The following is a 20073-nucleotide window of genomic DNA, read 5'->3' on the forward strand; positions in this document are numbered from 1 at the left end:
TTTACAGTAAGCGGCAGCTGGGCTGTCTACAGCTTGTAGGGAAGGAACATACTAGCCCTGCCTGCAGAAAGGGCTGCGGGAGCCCAGCTGGCCCCTGCCCAGCAGCCTGGAGGAGGGAAGTGGGGGGTGTCCGCAGCCCTGCCTGCCCTGGCCCCGAGCCCCTGGGAAAAGTGTTTCCCAGAGGTTGCTGCTGTTTGTTTGGGTGAAGGCATTGAAATTTGGTGGGTTGCTTGTTAGAGACACAGCGGGTGAGGAATATAAGTGGCGAAGGGGGGTGGGCTCCATACACACACAAGTGCACGCACACCCCGGACCCTGCTAAACTGCCTCTGCACTGGCTGAAAACCCCCAGCCGGAGCCAGTTTTCACCATTTCTGGGGTCCCCATCTAACCCTGGATCTGCACCCCCAGGCACCAGCCCTGGCAGGGGACCAGGGTGTGCATGGTGGGGGGACATACTCCATCCTGCTTGCAAACCTGCTTCTCTACAGAGCCAGGTCCTGCTCTTTGCAGCCTGATGGTGCAGATCCGCTTGCCACTGGGCAGCAGCTAACGAAGTGCGGCAAAGGCAGGAGCTGGGTGCTTTGATTAGGAAGGTGACAGTCCCATGGGGACGTATCGTCATCACCCAAAAGCTGTGGTGACCAAATCACGCTTTCTTGTTCTCCAGCAACAACCTCTATCCCAGCATGGAGCTGGTGGCAGGGTGTCCTGTGCACCTGGTGGCATTTGTAGAGTTCCCCCACCACAGGGGCGAACATAGGAGGTGGGCTTGAAACCTGCATAGATGCCTTCAAGGTGCTAGGGTCACCTTTGACTTAGGATTTCAGGTGATTTCTGGAAGCTGGCACGCAGGAGACCGGATCATGCTACTGGAGGAGACCCCCACTGCCATCCCAGCCCAATGCACACGGTCCCTGCTGGGACCCTGCAGCGGGAGCAGCCAGTTGCCCCAAGACACATCCCAAAGGGCAGAAAACCTCTTGGCGGGGCCAGGACCAGCCCGGCACCCGTCCCGGCTCCGAGTTTGGAAGCACGAGGTGGATTTTCTCTTTCCAGGTGCTTTCTGCTGCCCAGCATAACGCTTGACAGTGATGCTGTGAACATTAATCCCTGATGGAGCTGCTACAGCTGCTGCCATGTCCCGGGGACCCCCCAGCCCCTCAGGCTGGTTCCAGCATGGGGCCGGTGGCTGTGCCGGCAGACGAAAGGCAGGGAAAGCCCCGACTGTGGCAGAAACCGCTGGTGCCTGGGGCTGTGACCGAGCTGGAAAACCCCCCGGCTGCGCCTGGCTTCCGGCCTTTGTGCGAGGAGTCAGGGACGGGGCAGTGGTGGCGGCACCATGGCCACTCGTGTCACCCTGGCACAGGCTGCACCGGAGGCTCGCGCCACCCCACACCCCGGGAGGTTCTGCCGGATGGAGGGACACCCTGCCAGGTCTGGATAAGGGGACTCGCCGTCCCTTCCCGCACAGCCATGCTGGGAGGGAAATTTCCGATAGTGCCGGGTTCCCAGAAGTCAGGGCAGGTTTCAGCCCTGGCTCTGCTCTCTTGCCTCACGCTTCCTTCCCAGCTCAGCCTGAAACCTGGCCACCGGACCGAGGGCAGGCAGCCCGTCGGGCCGGGTCCTGTGGAGCAGAGCCAGGCTCACGCCAGCACTGGTGGCTGCTCCAGCCCTTCTGCTGGCCCCTCTCCTGGCCAGGCCATCTTTGCTGGCGGATTGCATGGGCTTGTGCTGGCAGCGCTGCTGGGGCCGCATGCTGCCTGACACTGGCCGGCTCGGTGATGTTGGCCCATGCCACGCTGCGTCTCTCTCCCCCTGCCCCAAAACCTCCCACTGAAATCCCCAAACAGGACACCGCAGCCCACGGCAGTGGTGGGGGTCGCTGTGCTGTGGGGTGCTGCAGGGGCACTCTGTGGGGCCAAGGGCTGAGATTTTTGTCTCTCCCCTCCCTGGCATAGAGGCGAAGCATCCTTCGAGGGAATACTGAGAAAGGGATGGATCCTGCTTGCACGCAGCCACAGTGCTGGTGCCCACCAGCGGGCACCACTGCCCCTGTTTTCTGTTCTTGTAAGAAATTGTAGAATCATGGAATGGGTTAGGTTAGAAGGGATCTCAAAGATCATCTAGTTCCAACCCCCCTGCCACGGGCAGGGACACCTTCTGCCAGACCAGGTTGCTCAAAGCCTCATCCAGCCTGGCCTTGAACACTTCCAGGGATGGGGACATCCACAGCTTCTCTGGGCAACCTGTTCCACTGCCTCACCACCCTCATTGTAAAACTTTCTTCCTTATATCTAATCTAAATCTCCACTCTTTCAGTTTAAAGCCATTGCCCCTTGTCCTATTGCTACATACCCTTGTAAAATCCAGCCGAAAACAAGAGGAGCTGCACCTGCTCGGCTGCTCCTTCAGAGCTCTCCTCTCACACCACTCTGCATTTAAGCAGCGGCGATTTTTGCTTGGACACATCCACATTTTCACTCTGCACAGGCCCACGTTGAAGGCATCAGCCCAGCTCACCAGCCCTGAGCTCCTGTTGCCAGAGGGGCTCCTGGTCCCTGTCCCTCTCCGACTGACCGGCTTGCCGGAAAATATTTGAGTCTGGGGCTGAATCCTCCAGCCCAAACCTGATGTGCCTGGGGAGAGGGGTGCTGACCCTGGCCCCCGCAGCCCTCCAGCACCAGCTTGGGCTTAACTCTCTCCTCTGCAGGAAGAGTTCAAGCCTTCCAGTTAAATCCGGGAAGGAGTTAGCAAGTCTTTGTGGCAGGCGGATTAGAGGCAGAGGTAAATGTTCCTGCTAAGTGTAATCTGGCTGGTTAAAAGCTCAGCTCAGCCTCTATCCCAGCATCGTCTTTGCTTCTTATAAATACAGGGGACACTTCTGCAAACTGAGATTTTTTTTTGTTTCTCCTCCTCCTCCTCTCCCCAGGGTGTCATAAGGGTTTATTACCACCCCACCCTGTGCCCCCATATCTCTGGGATGGGTTTGGCGCTGGCAGCCTCCGATGCTGCGGGTGCAGCAGGAGGGGGATTACAGCTCGCAAGGCCGCGGGTCAGGGCAGGTGAAGGCAGCAGAAGCTCCCAGTGGTGAGGGAAATGGGCCTGGGGGCAGAGTCTGGGCCCCCGTTCACCCCGCAAGCCGGGGGCCTCTCCATTTCCATGTCCCAGGGAGCCTCCCTGCAGGGTATGGGCAGGGGTTTGTGGGGATGGCTGTGATGTGGAGGGGCTCCGCTCACTGTGAAGTATACAGGAATGCAAATGGAAATGAAAAAAAAAATCATAATTATATAACAATAGGTAACAGATACCTCGTTCTCTCTGAGAGCCATATTCCTGAGCTGGTGGCATTGAGATGGGTGCAGGAGGTGGCAGCTCCACTTGTGACCCTCCCTGTCCTGGCCATCCCACCCTATGGCAGGAGCATCTCTAGGGTCCCTGTCCCCTGCAGGTGAGCAGAGTTCTCCCTGGGCAAGGCTAACCAGTACACACGTGCCAGCCCTGGGAGCTCGTGGGTGCCCTGGAAAGGGTCCCTTGTCCCAGGGCTGGAGGGTATGCAGATGACCTCTCCCTGGGGATTATGGCCAGAGTGGTGGGCTCTCACGGGGAGCATGAGGTAGGCAGGGATCAGGGGCTTACCAGGGATTAAGGTATTTTCCACGCATTTAAACTAGTTGTCACGAACCCACGAACCCAGAGTTATCTAGGAACAAGTGACCCAGAGCAGAGCAGCTGAGGGACAGGGGAGGAAGGGGGGAGAAGCTAATACCCACCCTGGTCCCCGCCCCAAGGCTTGCTTGCAGGGAGCAGGGGGAAGATGGTCACAGAGGCTTGGCAGCCCCCAAGGCCCCAGGAGTGGCCCATGGGCCCTAATTTGGGGAAAGAGGAACGTGCTGTGCAACCCGATGAGATGCATGCTGGCGGAGGAGAGGTTGGGGGGCTCGGGGGGCACAGCAGCAAGTCCCAGGGGGACAGCAGGGCACCGTGCCCTCTCTGGGGCCAGGACAGAGTGGTCCATCCCGGGAGGCATGAGGGCTGGGTAGCTCCAGGAGCTCGTTACCTTAATCCTCCCTTGGATTAATGCTCAGGGGAGCTGGGGACAGCGGTTAAACCTGCAGGAGTGAGCTCTTGCGTTGAGCGTGGCACTGCAGCGGGTCAGGGGGGGACAGAGGGCACAGGTTAAGGGCAAGAAGAGGGCAGGTCATCCCCTGGCCTAATCTGACATGCGGTCTCAGATTTTGTGGGCATGTGGGCTGGATCTTACCCTCCCTGGGAGCAAAGGGATGGGCAGCACAACAGGCAGCTCCACACTGGGGTCATGTCCAGCATCTCTGCCCTGGCTCTGAGAGTCTGCTGCTGGGTCTGGCTCTGCAAGTCCACCACAGACTGAACCCCCTCACATCAACAGCAGCCTGGAGGTGCCAAGACTGCCAGCCCAAGATGGAAACCATCTGCTCCTCAAAGGATGCTCTTCTGGGGGAATGCCTGCCCAGGATAGGAATCATCCCTCTGGAATGAAATCCCTCTCTTGGGCTGATCTGGCTTTTCCTGGGGCTGAGCTGTCAGCCTGGCTCAGAGGAGTGGTGCAAGGATGCTCTGGGATGCTCAGACAGCCCACGCTCCTACCCACGTAGACGCCACGGCAGAGGATCCCCTAGCTCGTGACATTAGTGAGCCGCCTCCTTTGCAGCCACTGGCCATGCTGTGAGGCTTGCAAGCCCATGCAGGGGCTGAGCAGCCCTGCTGCCATCCCTGCAGATGGGGCCACCCGTCCTCAGAGCAGCCCTAGCCTAGCTCCCCCGTCAAAACAAGTACCCAGAGCCCCACGCAATCCCCTGTGACACCCCATCCCAGCCTGCTGGGGACCCCACACCGCAAATGTCTCGGGGATGCCCTTAGAGGAAGTTGCCATCCGTCGGCAGCGTGGGTGCAGCTCCCTCCTGGCATCCCCCAGTCCAAGCTGTTTACACCAGGCAGCCGGCTGCGGCATGAAGCTGCTGAGGTACACCAGCATCTCCTGGGCCCCCGAGCACCCGTTACACTTCCTTCACCCCTCTCCAGGCTTGGCCCCTTGTGGGAACCCATCATCCTGTGTGTGATCCAGCCCGTGGCTCTGTGCTGGTATCACCCAAACTTGCCACCTGTCCCAGGGAGATGCCACAGGATGTTGTCATCCATCCCAATGTGGCCAGTGTCACCTTGAGTGCCTCTCCGGCAGGGCGGGGGTGGCCTCACAGGGGCGCGGGTGCCATGTGCCTGTCCCCTGGGGCAGGGAAGCAGGATGGGATGTGCTGTCCTAACCGGCGTCTTAACTAGTATCTGATCCAGCCTTGCAAAGCCACAGCGCCTTCAATTCCCTTAGCGCTCCAATCTGCTACTGTGCATCTAAGCAGATTATTTTAAATACCCCATGATGGACTGCTCCTTTGTAATATAATCCAGCCTCGTATGTCCCATTCCCCTCCTATTTGCTGTGATTCAGCTGTGGCTGTGACAGCCAGAAGCCTCCCCCAGCTCCCCCTGCTTCCGAGGAAACCTCCCTCCTACCAGCCCCTTCCCCAAATCCTGCCCTGCCCTGCCCTGTGCGGCCAGATCCTGGGGATGCTCCCGCTGCCTCCCATGCACCCTTTCATGTCTTGGGGTGAGTGGAGGCCGTGGGATGTGCTGCCCCAGAGATGCTTCGTCTGCACCCGGAGCTGAGCCCTTGCTCTGCCGTGGGACACTGGCAACCACCCCCACTGCACCTCGGGGACAAATCCTGCCTGGACTGCTTTGACCCAGAGAGGGGCTGTGCAGGAGCCCTTTTGGGTGGGTTTTACCAGTTTTCAGGCCTCTTGCTCAAGCGGATGGCTCTGACACCTCAGCCCTGCCATGAAGTCAGTGAGCGACAAAGCATCCTACTTCCCGCTCCTGCTGGAGAGGGGGTTTGGGGAGGGCATGGGACAGGGGAGCTAGCACAGAGCCCACCCAGCCCCGCTCTCGGCAACAGCAAAGAAGCCGCTGCTTTTCCAAGCGCTTCCCTTTGGGGCTTGTCTGATTAATGAGGGCTTGTTATTTCCAAACTGTTTGAAATCGTGTTTATTTTATCTGCCGCCGGATTCCTCTGACTCAGGGCTCATCGTTAACTGCCAAAGATGAGTGACAGATCCCGCTAATTACGGCTAATGATGGCCTTAAAGGATCTCTGCACCGCGCACGTGTGTTTGTGTGCACACATGCCAAGGGCCATTTATAATTTAAAGTGGGGAGAGTCGTTAGCATAAACCGTGCCCGGATTAATTGCAGAGAGCAGCCTTTCCAGGCAGGATGCTCACCCAGAGGTTGTGGTTTCGAGTGCTGGATGCTCAGGATGGTACGGGCTGCCCGGGCAGCAGTGTGACCTCAAACCAGGCGTCAGCCATGGGGACACCAATCAAAGCCACCATGTAGGAATCATTTGGCATGGAGCCACTGAGCAGCTGGCAGGGACCAGGGGGACCCCAACACACGGCACACACACGACCAGCTCAGAGCCATGCGGGGCCATGGGAGATGATGCCCATACCCCCAGCTGAGCCCTGCAGGGTGTTTTCCAAGTGGGAGAATGCTGTGCCCAAGAGACCCAGTTCTCCCCCATCTTCTGTGGGAAGAGACAGTGGAGCGCTGGGGTACACTTTTTGTGGCCTCCCTGGGGACAACGTAGCTAAAGGAGCACAACCCCCTACGAGACACCGGAGACCTCACAAAGGGGGCTGGGGTTAGAGCTCTCCCCCACTTTAGACCTCAGGTGATCCAGCCCTGGCGTTGACTTCTTTGTTTTTACCTTTCTCCTGGGGAGGGGAAGATGAGGGAAGATGGAGAAGCCGTGGCTTTCCCCACCCCTGGGCTGGAGGACGCGTTGTGAGAAGCAGCAGCCGTGGGAGCTTGTGGCCATCACTGCGGGCAGGCACCAGCTCAGGTAGAGTGGGCACATGACATGGAGGGGCTGACCAGGGGACATCCATGACCGGCACAGCAGGGTTTGCTCCAAGCCCTTCCCTAAACCAGCTCTCCACTTGCCCAGGCTGACTTTCCCCCATCCCTGCAAAGAGGACACATGGGGACAGACCTGTGTGTCCCCCCAACTCCATCTCCTCACCCTTCCCATCCTCGGGAGTCTGAGCGATGCCCTCATCCCTCTCCCAGCCCTGCCGACACTGCCCATGGAAGAAGCATCCAAAGGAAACCAGAAGCTGTTCCCAGATGGCAAAAGGCTCAGCAGAGCAGAACAACTGCTCCTTATCTTTTTAAAAACCACATCCACTCTTCTCAGAAAAAAAGTAATTCAAGCTCCTTGCTCTTCCTTGGAGCTGGTAAGCGAGAAGAGCCAAGCGCCGGTGCCAGTTCCTGGGGAGGGGAAGTGCCATACTGCAAAGTGCTTCTGTACCCATCTCTGCCACGAGAAGGTCTAAATTGGAAGCGATGGCAGCAGCACGTGTCGGGATGCTGAGATGGACTCTGGGGCCAGCATTAAGGGATTTCGGGGGCTGGATGTGCTCGGCATGGGGAATGCCTGCCAGTGCAGGACACCATGCTTCTAATCCCACTGAAAGCTGGGAGGAAACAACTTGGACGAGGGCTTTTGGCTTCCTCACTGAAAAGACCAGATTCAGGTCAAGCCTGATGGCTCATGAATTTGTCTTAGATCTTTTGAATTGTTCTGGACCTCAAAACACTCAGGTTTCTCTTTCTGAAACGCTCCAGATGTTTCAGTTTAAGGCTCTTGCAGAAACAGCTGTCAGAGGCTGCGGAGCAGAGCTCGGCTCAGAAACGTGCAGCGACTCCCGGGTTACAGCCGTTGCTGAAGGCGCAGCAAGGCTGTTTGGGCAGGGCCAGCTCGGCCGGGGCGTTTTCCATTACCAAAACCCCCTCCGGTTTGATCCAAATGAATTTCTTCCCAGCACTTCTTCAAATGGAAGAAATCGGCCAGCAGAGCCAGCAACGAGCGGCTGGCTGTTCATGGAGGGGAGCGGGTGGGGAACATCAAAATTTGGCTACTGAACTGAAAAGCCGCAACAAAGTTGGGATATTCTCGACTGCCCCGACACACGATGGTTGCTGGGGTTCGCTGAGACTCAAACTCCCTCAGGCTTTGTCTCAAGTTGCCCTGCACGGCTCACAGAAGGCATTTCGCTCGGTTCTCTCCCCCTAAGCCCAGGTCAGATGTTTTTTTTCCCTCTGTGCCATGGCCAAGGAGGGTCAGAGCCATCCGAGATGTGGAGTACATGACAGGACAGGCCACCACGAGGTCCTCGGTCTGGGCACCATGCTGCAAGCTGCTTGCTCAGCGGCACACTGAGGCCTCCCCAAATGACCCCCGCGATAGCCATCGGCCAGCGAAAGAGCCCGATTGCAAAGAAAACAGGGAAGCAGCTGAAAAAATAAAGGCTCTGCCATGGCACTGTGCACACCCAGGTCGGAAATTTGGGGTGATGCCAAAGCACAGCCCCGGATGCTCCTCCCGCCCCAGGGCATGAAGGCCAAGGCAGGATGGAGGAATGAGGGGTGCCAGAGGCCAGTGGGAGGGCACCCTACCGACAGGACCAGGGACGGGCAGCCAGGACTCGTGGGCCCTCCAGGTACTTGGGAAGAACCGAGGATGCTCAGCGAGGATACTGCAGCCACGTCTGCGTGGTGTGAGGTCGAACAGTCTAACCGCAGCTCATGTCTCCTGAGGATGACGTGGTGCCACACTGCTCGGCGAGATGCCAGCCTCTGTGGTTACCCCAGCTCCTTCGCCACCCGCACCCCTCACCAAATGCGAAAAGTATCCAAAAGATGGAGAAATCTGTTTGGCCACCCCAAAGCATGGCCACAAGCTCCCAGAGACTTGGTGCAGTCCCTGAGCCCTGGCCAAGGGGCAGTAACTCTTTCAGCTGATGGGTGGAGATGAACTGGGCAGACGCAGCTTTGCTGGGAGAACTGGAAGGTCACTGAGCCTTGATGCCAGGATAAGAGGCAGTGCCAGCGCCTGCCTCCCACCCTGAGCGCGCTGCTGCCAGACACTGAGAATGCCAAACTCATTGCACCTCTGCCCTCGGACTTTGGTTATCTCCAGCATCAGCTGTCCCTGTGGGTGCAGGCAGCGTGTGGGTGGAGGCAGCGGTCCCTGCCCTACCTGGCAGCCTCTGGGATTAGCTGTGCGGTATCGGGAGCAGCTCTAGCAGTGGCCGGGTAGGAACAGATACACACAGATAAGGCAACCTGAACTATGGGGACAGCGAGCTGGCTTCATTAATCCCCGCGCATCCACGTGCTGACGAAGACGCCATCGTCCCCTTTCCCTCCCCGGCAGCTTGTGTATGGCCATCAGTCCCGGCTCACACAAGGACAAAACCCACCCACTTGCATGGTGGACCTTCTCTCCTGGAGCTGCTAAGTGGCTCCTGTGTCCCCTTGGGGACACTGCTGGTACAGGGACCCAGATGGTGCAGGGACACACCGCCTGCATGGGGACAGAGCTGGTGCAGGCATCCACAGCCGACGTGGGGTCCCACAGCCAGTACACAGAGCAGAGGATGGTGCAGGGACACGTGGTCAGGATGGAGACCAATGACACTATGGGGACTGGCAGTCTGGTGGGGACTCAGGTGGCAGAAGGAGACGTAGCCGGGATGGGGATTCTGCCAGTCCAGTGGCACAATGCAAGGGGAAGGAGACCCATGGACAGTGTGAGGACACCTCAGACAGCCTCGGGACACATGCGGGGGGACCTTGTAGAGCCGTGGGCACAGTGGTGCTGCAGGGCAGAGGATGGCCAGCAATATCGCCCACCTCTCTGGTGGCCTGGCCCTCATCCCCCGCATCCTTCCCTGGGCTCCAGCTCTCTGCCCACAGCAGGCAGGAAGGTTCGGCACCACCTGGGCACATTGAGGGAGAGAAGTACCACCACCAGGTCCCTGCCCACATCCCCGCCGTGGGATGCCCGGAGATGGATGCAGCGCAGCACTCCCCGTCTCATTAGCTCCAGCAGAAGAGTGCCCGCTGCAGCAGCAGCCGGGCCTGGCCGCGATCTCCACTTCCAGGTAAACAGATGAGGCAAGCGGCTCGCCTTCCCCCCTGCCCGGCACAGACCCGCCATTCAGCCCCGCCGCCCTGCACAAACCCCCAGTGTTCGAGAAAGGGCTTGCGCTTCCTGGGGGCACCGGGGGGGACACGCCATGGCCGGGAGTTTGACACTCAGCCAGGCTGGAGTGGGGCCAGCGGATGCAGAAAGAGCCGCTGTGTTTTGGCCAGTTCCTGCCATGCCAGGGCAGGGGCAGAAAGGGCCCCTTGTGTGCCCAGGATCCCAGGGGTGCCCCCATGGCTTGGCCACATCCAGGTGGTGGTGGTCACCAGTGGGTCTGTGGGGTGGTGGTGAGGAGCCGGAGTGGGAGCCCAAAGGGGTGAGGGGGTCGGAGGCAGCAGGCAGGGGAGCCCGGCCGGTGCACTGGGGTGCATGGGGCTGTACGGTGCTGCCGCCCTGCTGCCACCTGACAGATTTGCAAATCCCAACTATAGGAAACAAAAGCACTGGGGGGGTTTGACCTGGGACACGCAGAGGCAGGAGCAAGAGGTGGCTTCCCCTGGGCATCACCCTGTGAGCATCCTCCCCGGCCAGTGGGAAGGGTGGGCACGCTCCCGACATGTTCACCCTGTGCTCCCACACGGCCTCCGCCAGTGCAAACAGCAGGTCATCTGCTGGAAGCATGCCCATGGCACTGCTCAATGGGACCAAGTCAGGCACTTGCAAGGATGAGAGGGAAGGATGCCAGCTCCTGCTCACCCCGGGGCTCTTCTCCCCCTCTGATTTCCTGACCCTCTCCCCAGGCTTTCCTCAGCACTGCTGGGGGGTCTGTCCTGCAGCACAGTCTGGGGTGCTCTGGCTGCAGGGCTCAGAGGGCTGCCCATCCTTTCCAGGAGCCTAGCATCGAGCTGAGCGCATCCCTGCATCTGCCATGAGCATCCCCACAGGGCTGGGCTGAAGGCAGAGGGGAAAGCAGGAGGCAGAGCTGCAATGCTCCAGCATCTCAGCGGTTCCTCCCACTGCCTCCATCATCCACAAACGTGCCTTTACTGGGGGCAATGTCCCCTCTTCCATGCCTGGCACCTTCTCCCCTTGCTGCTGCTTGGAGAAGGTGGCTTTCTCCCCCAAGGAGTGCAGGGAAAGCATTTTCCACCACGGCAGATGAAAATGGATTCGCAATCCAATTTTACCCTGGTGCCACTTCAGTGGTTTTGATGGAGCTGCTCTGGATGGGTGCCGGTTTGAGCCAGAGGACAGCTGTCGCGGCTTCATAGACCAGGGGTTTCTTATCTGTGTCACCTTTGATTACTGTAATTGAAATCCTGCTCTGATCTGAGCCGTGCCCAAACATTTCTGCTGCCTGTGCGGCTCTCGGCTCGAATGGCAGAATGACGTTAATAGATTTTAAAGCCGGGCAAGGCCTGTGAGAGCGTTTCTGCCTGACCTCCTGGATAGCAGCCGACAGTCGCCGCTTAGCCTGGTCCCGCGCTCAGCCGCTGGCACGGTGCTGCCGTTCCCCCGTGACTCATTGTCCCTCCTGGAAGCACAAATCCTGTCTTTCCCCAGAGCCGCTCGGGCGTGTGTGCCGGACAGCCTGCCTCCCCTTCGGAGCAGAGCCGGCATGCTTTTGGAGGAGGCAGGGTCCAGGTGGGATCATGGAGGGATCAGCCACCCTTTAGCCCTCCAGCTCCAGCATGAAATCCCCTGTGGGCAGCATTGCTCTTTTCTGGCACCTCCAGCATCGGTGTCCCAGGTGAGAAGCCTGGTCCAGAGAGTCCTGCAAAGCCCGAGGGCTGAGCCTGGCCGTGCCAGACAACCTCCCTGAACCCCTGGGTTTTCCAGGCCAGCAGCTCCCACAGCCATGCAGCCGAGAGCTAGCTGCTGTGTCCTGACACAGTGGCCTGGGCTTGTACCAGCTAGGGTTGATGGAGCCATCCCAAAACTTCATATGCCCGCAAAAAGAAAGGAAAGCTGCCCAGATGGCAGGGCAGCCCCAGTGCCCCACCGCTGGCACACATGGACGCTCCCTCCAAATCCCGGCCAGCCAAGCGGCCGCGTTTCCTCTTTGGCAGCGAAACCTCCAGTGGGTCATGGGCCGGCGGCACACACAATGCTTGGGGTTATCCAGCCTGTTATCAGCTCCAGCCACACAGTGCAGGGAGGAAAAGGGTTTCAATCCCAGCCGAGCCATGTTTCCGTTGGGAGCTGATCCCCTTGTCACAGAGAGGGCTGGACCGTGCCGTGCTTTTGACACTGGGACTGGTGGAGCTGGGCTGTGGCTGCCGTGGGGAGAGAGGGACCACAGGGCTGTCACCCCGCGTCCCCACAGCATTCCGGGAAGCTGCTGGTCCCGGAGTGATGTGGTTGTTCATGCCCCGGCTTTGCCCAGCGGTGGCCCAGCCACGGCCACCTGCAGAGCTTGGGGATGGGAAGGGGTCAGAGCTGGTGACCCCTAGGAAAAGGGCTGCCTTGGGTTGCGTGGCAGGTCTGGGTTGGCTGGAGCATCCCCGGCTGGGTGTCACTGCTCCCTGCCCCAAGGCATTCCAGAGCCCTGGTGTGCTGGGAAAAGGCCTGCCCGGAGCATTACAGGCACCCTGCGAAACCCCACTGGCAAAGGCCACCTCTGCCAGCCAAGAGGGGAAACTGAGGCATGGGAAGATGCTGACGAAGGCCTTACACTCCCATGTCCCCAGGCTGCTGCGAGGCATCCTTCCCGGGCTGTCCCAGCCCCTCACATCCTGCTGAAGGAAGGGGACTGCGGCACAGGGTCACTCCTAGTTCCTCAGCCCAGAATCACGGTGTGAGGGTCTGCCCTGGCCCCTGCTCCTGCTCCTCCAAGCCCTCCTGGCAGCGAGTGTGGGGCAGGTCAGGGAGAGGCAAAGGCTGGTCTTGCCATGATGCCACAATCCCCTCCCGCTCCATGGTTAATTGAATATGGGCTAAAATTAGCTGCGGAGGCAGCACCCCTAGTTCTCCCCGCAGCATCCCTGCCTGCAAGCAGGTCAGGCAGCGGCTGCCTCCCAGCTGGGCACCCACCCTGGGTGCTTGGGGGACCCCCCCCATCTTCAGCCACCGCCAATCTTGAAGGCTTTTCCCCATCTCCAGATTCACTGGACTTGGCTGCATTATGGCCAGAGCAGCTGGAGAGGTGCAAGGCTGCCTTCTGGGCTGGCAGGAGAGTGGATCCTTGCTGTGTTTCTCCCCGTGCCTTTGGGGGTCTGTTATTTTTAGCTGCTCTACATCACTAGGTAGGCTTTTGCTCCTTTTTCTACCCCCCTCCGCCATCGCTTCCAGAGCATTAATTTATTTTCTCTGTATTATTTGCAGATCATCAGGGGAGGCAGAACCAGGTGTCTCAGCATAGGGTCCTACTTGGCCATGGCCTCCCCACACCACCCTCCACTCAGGGCTTTTGGGTTGGTTTTTTTTCCTGGCTGCATTTAACCTCCTCCCCATCCTGATACCCGAAAAGTGGGTAACAAGCCCATTGCCTCCCCATCACCAGCCCGGACGGGATGAAACACCAAGGGGCGATGCAAACCAGAGGCACCACGCGGCCGACGCACCAGGCCACAGCATGGGATGCTCGCGGCTGCGGGGGGATGCTCCCACGCCAGCAGGGCAGCACCTGGACACGTTATCCCCAGAATCCTGGGCAGGCAGGGGTCTGCACCGCCCGGGCTGGCACCTCCTGGCAAGCCCTCTGCTCCCTCCCAACCCCCTGCACATCCGAGTCAGCAACGTCTGCCGTGACACGCCGACATGCGGAGCTGGGAAGAATGAGAGGACGGGCTTTTCCCTTGGATTCAGAAGATAACAAACAGCAAAAATGTTAATTAAAAGCTTCAAAGCCAGATACTTCTAATTTAGTGTCACACGGCAGTCCTGCTCGGCGGCAGTGCTGTCACAGAGGCACCCGTGTGAGGCTGGGGCTGGGAAGTGCCCAGTGTGTCACGTCACGAGATGCCACGGGACGTCACCCGCCGCCAGCACCACTGCAGCCCTACGGCCTCCATCCCTGCTGAGCACTGGGGTGCGGGGTGCCGTGGTGCTGGGCTCAGGGCTGGGGATCTGGGAACTGACCCCCCCCAGGAGCTGGATTTGGGAGCTGCTGGGAGAGTGACTCCATGGGGAGGCTGTGCCTCAGTTTCCCCATGACATGGGGCTGCCAAACCTGCTCTTCGGGAAGGTGTTTTCAAGGTGCTTGGGCTGGGTGCTGGAGCCTGATCTCCACCCTGCTGGGGGTCCTGGCGCTGCTGGGGGTGCCTGCCTCAGTGGGTTCCAGCAGTCCCCATCCTGGGATGAGGGGGGGACCCTGGCACCGCTCGTCCTGTCCCCTCCAGCCACTACTATGAAGGAGGAAAGGAGACATCTCCCTTGCCCAATTCTCACGCTTTTCCCCAAAAGGAGCCAAAATCCTCTCATTTTCTCCAGAAACCTGTGCCACAGGACAGCGATGCTCCTGCCCCCAGCTCTCTGCTGCCTTTCCCTGCCTTTGGGGTTTTTTTTTTTGATGGTGGTTTGCTTGGGGTTTTTTTGCACAAGTCTGTGCTGTGTGGTGAGTAAAGGCATCCTGCTGGCTGAGGGCTAACGGCTTGCTGGAGAGATAATAAAGCAAAGGGGAGTAAATTAAAGTGGCTATAAATAGCACCGGGAGAGGAAAAGGAGATGAAGTCATCTTCCTTCAGCTGAGCTGATATTTGCATCACTTCTTCCCTTCGCCTTCCCCTGCCCCCTCATCCCACTTGGGAAATGGTCTCCCCCGGGCTCTGACATCCTGCTGTGGGCTCTGTGTGCCCCCCACGTCCCCATGGGGCTGAGGAATATCCCCCCATGGCCCTGGGCTGAGCTGGGGCTCGCTGGAGAGCCCACTGAGGTGGCCTGGATGTGGCCACACAGCCCCAGGCTTCATCCTGGCTTTGGCACCAATCCGTGGCCTTGCCCTGTGCAAGTCAGTGCATGGCCCCATGCAAAACTGGTGCCTCCAGTGTGACCCCACCATTGCAACTCCTGGTCGCTGGGAAGAGCTTTCAGGAGCCAGCATGGACCCATCCCATGCCATTCTCCTTCGCAGCTCGTCCACGGGCAGCTGCAGAGACTCCCCCAAGAGGAACGGGTGCGTGCGGGAAGGGATGCGGCAAACAACAATGGCAAATCCGCCCCAGGAAGCCCCTCCAGGCACCAGATTTCACAATTTACCTTTCTATTCTTGACAATTTTCACATCCAAGCCTCCTCCATCAGCCCCAGGACACATGGGAGAGGAGGGACCCCGACTCTGCAGGAGCCTCCCTGGGGTTAGCAGGCAGCTTCAGATCTCACCCAAAATACGACCCTCACTGCCAAGGCAGCTGCTGTCCCTGCAGCCCCCAAAACCCCTCCGGCTGCCTCAAAACCCCCCAGCTGCCCGCTCGCACGAGGTATATTTATGCCTGAGTCAGAATGAGGTCATACCATGGTTTCCTCCGTGTCAGCTACCGACTCCTATTCCCGTGCTATGAGCGCACACCCGCCATGTTATTGCAAGGTATTTATAGCAATTTTACACGTATAATTATAAAACCACAACTCCACACGCGCACAAAAATAATCGCAGTGCCAGGACGTGGGAGCAGCGGGGGAGCGGGGTCGGGGTGGTGGGAGCAGGGCTGGGGCACGGACCCCACTGCTAATAATAATTCTTTGCACTTTATATATAGCCCCTTCCATCTGCAGCTCTCCACAACACTTTGCAGGCATTTAATTAAGCTTCCCAACATTCTAATGTGATGACAGCCAAGTAATAATATCCTCGATTTTAGGTAGGAAGAGAAGGGAGGCGGCAGGACTTGTCCCACAGGCAGCCTGTCGGGCGGGGAGCCCAGGTGCCCCATGCCCTGCCCCATGCTTGTGCGGTGCCCACGTCAGGATGTGCCCATACAGGAGATTTGACCCAGAAGGAGATGAGGACCCTGGAGTCCTGCCCAATTCCTCCACTCAGTTTGGGATGGGAGTGACTGGTGACAGTGCAGGGTCCAGGGACAGCAATGGGGACCCTGGGGACTGCTGGGCTGCAGCTGCCCAACATCTGGATCAGCAAGTGGAAGAGCTGTATGGATCTCGACAAACTCGTGGGCGAGAGCTTGGGGGAGAGCAATAATAAGGTGACAGGTCTGAAAGGGCTGATTTATGAGGAACATTAAGAGTTGTAATCCTGCCTGGCCCGGCCACCCCCCAGGGAGGCAGGGTGATGACAAGGACCCCGATATATCACAAGGAGACAGGATTCACCAGGGCCAACGCCGACATATCTCCAAGAAGGAGGGCTGGAAGCGGTTGTGTCTCCCGGGGCTCTGGGCAGCTTGGTATGGGGACACAGCTGATCTCAGCAGCTGCTGGGAGACGGGATCCCACAGGGATAGACCTCTGTGGTCCTCAAGGTCTGCAGTTTGTGCTGCTCTGAGCATCCTCCCTTCCTCCCAGGTACATCCCTGCCTGGATTGACCGCTGCCTCCCATCCTTGGAGCGCTGCAGAGCGTACAAGGGGCACGCGTTCCGGTTTTGGACATCAATGGGACATGAACCGATGGACGCAGTGCGACTCTGCACACATGGAAACTAAATGCAAGTCAAAAATCACAAAGCCGCATTTCATCCTGTAGCCAGCACCATCCTGCTGTTTTATGGTTGTGTTGGCAGTTTTTTTTCCTCCCAGACTGCAGCCATATCCCTGCTCACCGAAACACCCTGCGCGGCAGCCCCTGACCGAGAGCACCCACACACACCGAGCCCCCAAAACGGGGGAGCGAGATCTGCTTGCACCACACCAAGACCAAAGAGCAGTGACACAGACATTAAGCAAGAAAACAGCTGCAAAGAAATTCCCCAAAACCAGTCTCTCTGGGAAGAAAGAAGGGAGGGAAATGGGAACACGATGCCTGGCCAGAGAGCCAGCGCACCCTGGGCACTGCTGCAGGGACACGGACGCCTTCCCGTCACCGCACCAGCCACCGAAACTGTCCTACAACCTGCTGCTGTCGTCTCTCCAAATTTCACTTCTGCTGCCCCCCCTCCACCACCAGCTGGGCATCTCTTACCGGGGGCTGCCGGTGCCTCTGCCACCTCGCCAGCCACGATGAGGGACTCGAGGATCTTTGCACGGAGCTCGGGGCTCGCCTCAGTGCTGTGGGGAGAAGGGGATGGTCCATGAGGGTGCCAGCAGCCCAACCCCATCCCGAACACCCGCATGCCCCTGGGACAGGAGCCAGCAGCCCCGATGGATGTCTACTGGAACTAGGGTGACGCTGCTTATCCCAGTCCCCTGTGTCACAGTCTCTCTGGTCACTGTGGGAACAGGTGTGACGTCAGAAGATCACAGTTGGGATGGAGGCTCCCAGCCATGGCCTCCCCCTTTGGAAAACTCCGGGGCTGAGCCACTGGCAGGCTGTCATCCAGCAAAACCAGCTTGGTTGGGGGCCAGTGTGCCCATGCCTAGCTACAGGCACCCTTCTCTCACCCACCCCGTCCCGTGCATGGCAGGGGCACCTCACCTGGCTGTCCCAGGGCAGAGAAGCAGCTCCCCGAAGAGCTCGCTGAGGAGCCGGGGCGAGAGGCGGCTCCTACGGGTGCCCTGGCAGAGATGGCAGAAGTGGAGGGTGAGCTGGCGCAGGAGCAGTGCCTGAGGCTGTGGCAGCGCTGGGGGGGCCAGCAGGGCTCTGGCTCGCTGGCCACACTCCTCCAGGCCCGGAGTCTCTGCAGTGGAGGGGAAACAGTGGGGAAGAAACATCAATTTGGGAGGCTGGGGCATCCCCGTGTCTCTCACTGTAGCCTGGCACATGTGGCATGAGCTGGGCTCCCCACAGAGCCCCCCAAAAACCTGACTTCAGCCTCTCACCCCCAAAACCATGACTATTTCTTTGCAGCCCATCCTTTTCCACAAACAGGCAGTGGACACAGGAGTACCCCGGGGAGCGCAGGGCACCCAGAAGTGATGCCCTGGGGATCTCAGCCACTTCTCGCTGCAGGCTGCCAGTCCCATTTACCTACTCACACCACCCAGATCAGATTGTAGGGTGACATGAGCACACTGGAGGTGATTCTGCCCCGCTGCTCTGCTCTCGTGAGACCCCACCTGGAATACTGCGTTCAGCTCTGTGGGCCCCAACATAGGAAGGATATGGAGCTGCTGGAGCGGGTCCAGAGGAGGGCCACGAAGATGACCCAAGGGGTGGAGCACCTCTCCTATGAAGACAGGCTGAGAGAGTTGGGGCTGGACAGCCTGGAGAAGGGAAGGCTCTGGGGAGATCTTATTGCAGCCTTCCAGTACTTAAAGGGGGCCTACAAGAAAGCTGGAGAGGGACTTTTGACAAGGGCATATAGTGATAAGGGGCAATGGATTTAAACTGAAAGAGGGGAAATTTAGATCAGATCTAAGGAAGAAATTTTTCACTCTGAGGGTGGTGAAACACTGGAACAGGTTGCCCAGAGAAGTTGTGGCTGCCCCACTCCTGGAAGCATTCAAGGCCAGGTTGGATAAGGCTTTGAGCAACTTGATCTAGGGGAAGGTATCTCTGCCCATGGCAGGGGGGTTGGAACTAGATAATCTTTAAGGTCCCTTCCAATCCAAACCCTTCCATGATTCTATTATTTCCCCTCTTAGCACAGACAGGGAGGGAGCATGGGGGACAAAGCTGCTCACCTGGCCAGGTCTGCACCTAAGCACCCCTCACCACTGCTCCAACAGAGAAGAATGACTAGAGCCCTGCCCAGGTGCTCAGCAAAGCCACAGAAAAGGCAGAGCAAAGCAGAGTGGGAAAACAGGCACCAGCTGGAAGACCTGCCAAATTTAAAGGCTCAGCCCCCCTCCCTGCAGAAGAAGCAAGCTGGGAGGGGAAAGGCTTTTTAAGGAGAAAAAAAAGGCTGCAGCTGGGTTGAGAGCTACAGGCATGGCTGCAGTGAGGCCTCTTTTGCCCCTGAAATGTAGCAGCAGGGAGGACTGATCAGGGGGTGACTACTTCCAGTGATACTTGAATTGCCCACCTGAATACAAGCAGGCACCTAATGGTGCTGCACATCACAGATGTGCTGCTGGACCCCCATTGTGGGCACCCTGAGCAGCCCCACAACATTCCCACCCATGTCCCCAGTGCCCTCTGGCAGCCTTGGCCGGGGCTCCCTGGTCTTGTGACCTGTGAGCTCAGTACCCCGGGGCCGCGGTCCTGCCCCGGGCACGGGAAACAGCTGCTCTCCAGCCATCCTCCAGCCTCGCCTTGGCCTGGCCCGTTCATCTGCGGGGGACGGGGAGGTCCCCAGGGCTGTGCTGCTCTCAGCCGGCTTCAAAGCGCGGCTCGGCCAGGGCTGACTCAGCTCCCTGCGGCTCTTTGCACCAGGGCTCAGGCTTGGCCAATGCCCAGCTCGCTCCCGGCATCCATCCTTGGGGCCGTGGTGCACCAGAGCCAGAGGGGTGAGGGGTCCGGGATCCCCTCTGAAACAAGTCTGCAATCTGGCTGGGGTGGCGACGGGGTGTTTGTGTGTCCCTGTATCCAACAAGCTGCTCACACAGGATGTTTGGCTTCGCTCCAGGCCTCCCCCACCCCAGTCGGCTGCTTTTTGCACCTTTTTGGCACCCAGGGGATGCCGCAGGGGAAAGGTCTGCAGCTAAAGGGGGAATTTGGGATGTTTTTGACCTCCTTTTGCAGGTGGTCAGCTTGCCACTTTCCAGCAGAGCAGAAGGAGCCTGCTTGCAGGACAGACTGCCAAAAACCAGTACCGTCTCCTGAAAGACCTGTGTTTTGTTTTATTTTTCAAAGCCTCAGAGAAATCCTCATTGGTTTTGCCTCCATTCCTGCCCCCTTTCCCTCCTCCTCTTCCTCCTCCTCCTCCTCCTGAACCCGTTGTGCCAGGAGCAGAGCCCGCTCCAGCGCAGGCTGTGGGGAAAGGCGCTTCCCTTTGAAGTCGCTTAACGAGGCAACCCAGCTAATTGCTTCCTAATTGCATTTTTATCCTTGGAAGGGAGGCAGCCTTTGATTTCTCCTCTCTCGGAAGGGTGAGGGGAAGGCAGCATCTCCGTAC

The 20073-nt window shown here is 58.9% G+C and overlaps 1 protein-coding gene across 1 annotated transcript in view; it reads right to left on the minus strand.

Annotated features, from left to right (window-relative positions):
- The window catches only part of PIK3R3 (phosphoinositide-3-kinase regulatory subunit 3), a 73794-nt gene that overhangs the window by 38060 nt on the left and 15661 nt on the right, over nucleotides 1-20073 (minus strand). The window contains 2 exon segments of the mRNA XM_086617274.1: nucleotides 17100-17185; nucleotides 17553-17754. Of these exon segments, the coding sequence (XP_086473400.1) occupies nucleotides 17100-17185; nucleotides 17553-17754 (288 nt within the window).

Source organism: Tauraco erythrolophus, chromosome 10 (genome assembly GCF_009769465.1).
Source record: "Tauraco erythrolophus isolate bTauEry1 chromosome 10, bTauEry1.pri, whole genome shotgun sequence".
Taxonomy (NCBI): Eukaryota; Metazoa; Chordata; class Aves; order Musophagiformes; family Musophagidae; genus Tauraco; species Tauraco erythrolophus.